The sequence below is a fragment of the Montipora capricornis genome, chromosome 10 (genome assembly GCF_036669925.1).
Source record: "Montipora capricornis isolate CH-2021 chromosome 10, ASM3666992v2, whole genome shotgun sequence".
NCBI classification, from domain to species: Eukaryota; Metazoa; Cnidaria; class Anthozoa; order Scleractinia; family Acroporidae; genus Montipora; species Montipora capricornis.
In genome coordinates, this window is record NC_090892.1 from 20,976,051 (window position 1) to 20,983,550 (window position 7,500).

General features: G+C 41.3%; 2 protein-coding genes across 7 annotated transcripts in view; one reads left to right on the forward strand and one right to left on the reverse strand.

Annotated features, from left to right (window-relative positions):
* LOC138022204 (organic cation/carnitine transporter 2-like) overlaps nt 1-7,500 on the forward strand; it is a 205,840-nt gene that overhangs the window by 165,797 nt on the left and 32,543 nt on the right. The gene's annotated exons all lie outside the window — the stretch shown is intronic.
* The window catches only part of LOC138022202 (organic cation transporter protein-like), a 32,076-nt gene that overhangs the window by 20,032 nt on the left and 4,544 nt on the right, over nt 1-7,500 (reverse strand). For 3 of the 6 annotated variants that reach the window (XM_068869236.1, XM_068869239.1, XM_068869237.1), the window contains exons 2-4: nt 3,205-3,489; nt 828-1,056; nt 166-364 (exon numbers count right to left, since the gene is read on the reverse strand). In XM_068869236.1, the coding sequence (XP_068725337.1) occupies nt 166-364; nt 828-1,056; nt 3,205-3,489 (713 nt within the window). Of the gene's footprint in view, nt 1-165; nt 365-827; nt 1,057-3,204; nt 3,490-5,743; nt 6,061-6,635; nt 6,875-7,500 lie in introns of those variants that run through there. The other 3 variants (XM_068869242.1, XM_068869238.1, XM_068869240.1) reach the window with 3 other exon arrangements.

Here is a 7,500-nt window from a genome sequence, read left to right on the forward strand (position 1 = left end):
ACCGCTGACCGGTGTTACGGAAGTCGTAGCTTGGAACCCCGCCCAGGACTCTGAATTTTCAGTTGTCCTTTAGCCCGTCGCTAGGCAACTAACTTATCATTTTAAAGTCGAGTTAAACTGGAAAAGGTTAGTCTCCTGGTGAATTAAAAAAAAAAAGACACTTACAACCATCCAAGAACAAAGGGAATGGCTGGTGCTCCCATTATTATGGACAGTTTTCTCCAGTCCCTCACCAGATATGCTAACCCAGCCAGCGCCATGTTGGATAGGTTGAAAGAATACCAGATGGAACAACCCGCAGTGCTTCGGTGGCGAATTCCAACAAGCTCGATTAACAGAACATACGCAGCTATGCTGTATCCACCTAAAGATAAGAAAAACAGAGTTAACTACTAGCCTTCCTGAGGTATTACTGACTCGAGGCAGTAATGATTCATTTTAATGAACATCTCCAAAGACTTAACGAGGTTTCCGGGTTTACCTGGATTTTCTTTCTTAAATGCACTCCCTGCTCATACTTCTACCACTATGGGCGTAGCAAGACCATAGATTTGTGGGCCCGGGCCTACCCTTTTTTCCGTATACTTAACATTCACTCGAATTCATAATAAAGACATTTTTCACTTAACTTTACAAATGGTGAAACAAAGAATTGTATTATGACGCGGACTAAGGGACTAGGCCAACAGACAAACAAGTGGAAGGGTTTTCTACCCCTTTGATCACCGCGCACTACACTGTTGTGTCTCTTTCCCCACGGACCATGAGAGGGGCAACCAAGAACTCGCTTATTTTGCAACTGTAATGATTTCTCAAAATGTACCAACCTAGCCCAAATCCAATCAGACTTCGAAACAATGCAAAGAGCCAAAAAGCGTGAGGAAAAGCTGCAATCAAGCTGAAAACCGAAACTATGAGACCAGAGAGGTACATGGTGATCTTTCTACCAAACTTGTCGCTGAAAGGACCGACTGCTATTCCGCCCACGAAGAAGCCAACAAAAATCATGGATGATCCAATGGTACCATACAAAGCGCGGTCACAAACAAGGTCGAACTGCAAAACACGAAAAAATCAAAGAGAAACAAACTAAGGAAAAGTCTAAACGTCAATATCACTCTAAAAAACCGATGGTATCCAAATCTACAAGTCGGGCCAGTCTTCAAGTTTGCAAGAGTGCAATTGTGCGCTGATTCCTGACGGTCTGCACGTAAGGTCTGGAAGTTTGCAATCCTGATACTCTTCAAGTCCAAAGGACTGCAAGTTTAGGTTTCTCAGTTTCAGCACTTGGACTCCTTCAATTTGACTACTGTCTGTCTGCTGCTATGTGGTGCCATCGATCAGTAGTCCATTGAGAAGATTACGCCAAGCCGACCACATTGCTGAAGGAAAGACCAGACCATAACACCGGGTACTCCGTGCCCTACTCTTTTCGAATAGAGTGTGGGATCTTTAACGTTTTTAATTAACGTCCACAGAGTTTTTATGCAAGAGGGCTGTGAGACAGGGCATCATTTGCAGATGTAATTACAAAGGCAGCACTTTCTCCTCAGTTATTGTAAGACCCTGAGTGTTGGTCCGGCCGGAGTCAAACTCACGACCTCCTGTAAGGCAGCTCGATGCTCAACCAACAGAACCATCAGTGCGCGGTCTGAAATCTGCAACCACGGTATAGCCACAAGTTTTAATATTCTTGGCAACTTTTGTTTTTTTAGCACTTTTGATATATATATATATATATATATAATATATATATATCAGTTAGTGATATATATATATATATATATATATATATATATATCAGTCTGCAGTTAGTTATATAGCTCTTTGGCATTACAAAGCTTTTGCTTTCATGTTCAAATTGAGCACTCTACTAGGATGAGTCATTGCCGCTAGCAATTGCGCATGCTCACTAGCTCGCTAGTTTGAGCACTCTGGCATGACTTGGATGTACAACATGCGTGGGACATCTGGGGTGGCTTTATAGCTTAACCTCCATCCTAGACATCAGCACTGCACTGATGAGGCCCAGAAGGCCGAAACAGTACTGTCTGCAGTTAGATATAGCTAACTTTATATATATATATATATATATATATATATATAACTAACTGCAGACAGTACTGTTTCGGCCTTCTGGGCCTCATCAGTGCAGTGCTGATGTCTGGGATGGAGGTTAAGCTTATAAAGCCACCCCAAATGTCCCACACATGTGGTACATCTAAGCCATGCCAGAGTGCTCAAACTAGCGAGCTAGTGAGCATGCGCAATTGCTAGCGGCAATGACTCATCCCAGTAGAGTGCTCAATTTGGACATGAAAGCAAAAGCTTTGTAATGCCAAAGAGCTATATCTATAATAATAATACAATGAATTGAAGATTTCATCAGCTATTAAAGTGCTCAATAGGTAAACTAGAGCAATATAGATTTGTAGAGTTGGATTATTTGGTCGAAGACATTTATTGCTACTCAGAGTTTCATGCTCCTTGCGGAGCAATCATCAGGAGCATGAAACTCTGAGTAGCAATAAATGTCTTCGACCAAATAATCCAACTCTACAAATCTATATATATATATATATATAGGATGAGTCATTGCCGCTAGCAATTGCGCATGCTCACTAGCTCGCTAGTTTGAGCACTCTGGCATGACTTGGATGTACCACATGCGTGGGACATCTGGGGTGGCTTTATAGCTTAACCTCCATCCTAGACATCAGCACTGCACTGATGAGGCTCAGAAGGCCGAAACAGTACTGTCTGCAGTTAGTTATATATATAAATATATATATATATATATATATTTTTTTTTTTTTTTTTTTTTTTTTTTTACTTTTTACTTTTTTCGCAACATTTATTAGCTTTTGAAAGCGGAAAAGTCAGCTAAATTCAATTGAGTGACTAGTGGCCTGAGCTTGGTGTTGCATGCCAGTCCATGGCGGACAACACTGTCAGTGCTTCAGATTCCAGCTGGGGAAAAATGTGCAGAAGGCCCGATTAATCCTAATGCAGAAACTAAAAGGCTAAGGGCAAACCTCGCTATCCCCGGAAAAGCTAAAATAGCTAGAGAAAGAAAAATTCAGACGAATCCGGTCGGTAAAAAGCGCTGTACGTGTGGACAAAAAAAAAAAACAACCTGTAAGTGCAAAAAAGTGTAAACAAAGGGTCACTTACTGTACTTCATCAATCATTACTTGATCTTACCTCAGTTACTACAGATGTAAAATCATCAACGAACTCCCACTGGTTTCTGGAAATATTGCATCTGAAACTGTAGTTGTCGTGTCCAGGTCTTATCGTCCCTTCCAGAGGACAGACACTGCTATTTGAAACACACTTCCAGGCCGGCTCGGCTGTGATGAAAGCCACTATCGTTAGAGGCCAAGCAAACCAGAAGAACATCAAGCCATTTAAAAAGACCAGAAGTAAGATTTGGTAGCGGCCGAAGCTTCCGATTTTTTCGAGGTATTGGTCGGTTGTCAGGGCCATCTATGAACAAATTCGTTTATAGAAATTAAGGTGGGCTGTATTCATTTATTGTGACCAAAAAAAACAGTTGCTCTCGTAGGTTCTAGCTTGGCAGTAATTTCGATCTAGTAATAGTCAAGAAATTGTGTATGGGTCCGTTTCGCCAGGCCATAAGCCCCCTTCGTCAGAGCTCCGGGTTGACGTACGATAGTTAATTTACCTTTATCAACTCCAAATCGACCAAATTTTCGTGTTTCACCACAGGCAGACAACCGCGCGTGACGTCACGTTATTTTGAGACAGTTGTAACGACAGATTCAACTAATGGTGGAAAATGTTCCATAAAAACTTCAAATCACGATGTTTCTATTCGAAAATTCATTTTATGGACAGCCAGATAAATAAAGTTCATTCTATTCAAGTTAAACTAAAGCTTTTTTTGGAGCGATTATAGAATTCAGGGCCATCACAGGGCAATCCATATCATGTGCAAATTATCCGAAGCTTTTGAAGAATGAACACATAACAATAAGCAATATTGTTGTTCAATGATGTGGAAATAAGCGTGAAGTAATGCGATACATCTCTTCGAACAATCAATCGAGTGTTTTTCCCACATGAACGCGGTGAATTGACTCCAGAAAACCTGTTTCCTGCGCTTGTAGATATCATGTTTTCGCGCGAAAGCTCACTTGGTATTTCATTGGTGTTTATATAATAAATATATATTTTTGCTTTACCAATATTTCGTCATACTTATATACATCTATATATCCTCACAGCCGTACATGCAGCCTTGCAGTATTATTTTGCTTTAAATCTACAAATTATTTGCTGGTTAAATCTCCCAAGATTCGGCGCCTCCACTTTATTCAGCTGGCTCTTGCATAAAATATTGTTACTTGAATTGCTCGTCTCCTTTTGAGTATTTTATTTCTACGAATGAACACCATGGTTGATGAGCTTTGTGCATCGACAAATTGTCCCTTAGAGTTCAGGCTGACCTACTCAATTTGAGGGGAATATAAAGATAGTTAAAAAATTGGCAATAAATTATATCTATACTTCAAATATTTGATGGATAGTTAATGATTAAAAAACCCTAAACGGGTGACCCGAAAACACTGACCCCCGGTCCATGAACCCCCCTACGGACCGGGTCCATGGACTGCCTTATGGACCGGTCCACGGACTATCTCTACGGGCCCCCTCCACGGACCACCCCATAAAACACAGAATTAAAAATAAATAACAACTGAAAATTTGTTTATACCGGATGTCTGGATAGACCACTCTCTCCGGTGAAATCTAGCCGTCACGCTCAGCAAATCAGACTAAGGCTCAGGTGTTGCCTTTTTCTTCGTTGTTGACCGGAGTGCTTCGAAACTAAGTTCTTCCGCCATTTTGTTCAGGTACAGAGAGATCGTGAAGCACAAACCCGAGGGAGAATGATCCGAACAAAATGGCGGAGGGAAAGAAAGAAAATACAAATAGAACTTACTTATTATCAATCTTTTTCAAAGGATTCCGGTCCACAGCGAAGAGGCAATATGTGATTAATAGACCCGAGCCTGAGCCTTAGTCTGTTGAATTTGCGGAGCGTTACGATTGAGATTTCGCCGACACGAGTGACACGAGTGGTCTATCCAGACAACTGGTACGTTAGTGTTTATTTTCATTTCTATGTTGTTTTACGGTGGTCCGTATAGGGGGTCCGTAAGGGTAGTCCGTGGACCGGTCCGTGAGGCAGTCCGTGGACCCAGTCCGTAGAGGGGTCCATGGACCGGGGGTCAGTGTTTTCGGGTCACCCGTAATAAACTGCGAAGGCGTTTGTTTCTGCAAGATTTGTTGCGTGACGTTTTTGGTAAATTTAACTTTTGTCCATAGAGTACCATAAATGCAAAAATTTGCACTTTTCTAAATCCCACTCAAATTAGGAATGAACTCCCTGTCAAGAGAGGATGAGGTACTCTCTTGCTCCCTGTTTATTGCAATTCGTTGCTATACATGTATCAGGGCATGTTGCAGTCCACAATACCCAACACGGCGTTTGGGTATATTTGAATTGCCACAATTCTGGTATTTGTCTTGGAATTAGCATCGATTCTTGAATAATGTGTTTTAGTAACTTGACGAGACTAAACTACAGAATTCAGGGCCAAATCTAGGGACTCTACTATCGCTGACGGGCCGGTTCCTTTGGCTCGTTTGCCATCCACTGCCGAGATGAAACCAGCCAGCAGTGTCTATAATATTAACAGATCCTAATATTTACCAATGACTCTTTCTTTCATCCACTGCCGAAAACGAGCCAGAACTTCCACCGGTCGGAATGTGGCCCTGTATTAAGTGATTGCTCTTGACGATAAGCCCATCTACGAGGTTACGGAGGGAATTCTGAAAAATCGTATGATAACAAATCGTGTCGAACTTTCCGGGGCGCGAATTGCAGTCCAATATACTGTTTACGCTGTGTGAGCACGTACTCTGTAGTTGCAAGTTGAAAACTTTGAACAAGGCGCAGGATTATGCAATTAAAATCGAAGGCCTTAGAGAAAGATCAAATTACGTGCTAAGTACGAGTGGATGTGACGACTAAAATATGAAGGCTAAGGAGAATGTGGGCTTGATCAACATTGATATGCGTGACAGTTTTACTCACGCAAGTGACGTTCCGAAAACTAACGCAACTTGGTCGAAACTTGGAGATAACCAAGTTTTCTACCTTCCGCGGCGCGTCCAATTTCGTATTCTCGCCGTTTCGTACTTCCTTTTCCATTTTTTCCTTTTTTCTCTCGAAAAAACCTTACGCGCACCCATTCTAGGAATTGCTACTGGTAGTAATCAAAGATTATGAGAGTGCGTTCGACGCCGTGACGTAAATACATATACTTAAAATAAATGATTTCATTACCTGACTTTCAACCCCGGTCTATTGCTAAACTGATCGGCAACGAAGGCTTTACAGACAGATATATCATAATGTCAAAGTCCGATTCCAGTTAAGTGGTCCCCTGTACAAAATGCGATTTGTTGATACGTTGCGTGACAGCGCCAGTTTCCGTAGGCTCACAACTTTTACCCTTCAAATTTCGTGCTAAATTTTCTCACATTAACTGCAAATGTTTAAGCGTAAAAGCTAGTTTGTAAAAGTATATTTAACATACATTATTCTCGGCTGGAAGCGGCACAAACATAAGCAAACATTTGCAATCGTCTGCTCGTTTATCGTCAGCGTAAACAAACTCCTTGCAACTGATTCAAGTATTATCCCTGATGAATGAAGTAGACAATATTTACATAATTTGCCGTTCCTTGGTTCAACCTCACCCTTATGGATCTTGCCTTCAGAGTACTTTTCCACCGATTTCAAACAGTATTCGACAGGATAAAGAGCTACATGTACAATGCATGTATCTGACATAAGTTCGCACCAGTTTCCCGGCCGACACACGCCCCTGCAAAAATCAAGCGGGGGGGGGGCCATTTTGGTGTCCTTACAGCAATCTCAAAAAATTCTGCATAGCCGTACACAGGCACACCAACTCGAAAGACACAGGACGCAAAAATGAAATTAGGCTCGCGTTCTTCTTTTCGTCGAACGCAAACAGGGACACCTTTTTTTGTAGCACCACAATGACTAACCAAAGGACGCGGTTCTGTTGATAGCAGGCGCAAAGAAAAGGCAAAGAGATCCCTTTGAATTTAATAGGCTTTTTTCTTTTATTTTAATAAATAGACTGCCTTAGCCTGTTTTTTGACCACAAATGGCCACTGGAAAGAGATACGTTCAAACTTGAAAACGTCGGGTAAACGTTTTCAATGGATTTTCATTTTATTTGATGCAATTTGTACAAAGAAATCAGAACATATTTTGCCCGATTCTTTTGTTACACATTATGGTGGATCGTGTAAGGAGTAAGTAAGAAAGGATTTGAAGTCATACAAGGCGTTAAAGATGAAGGTTATTAAATATGGATCAGAAAGTATTAATATACGGGAATATCGGCATCACAGCATCACTTGAATAGG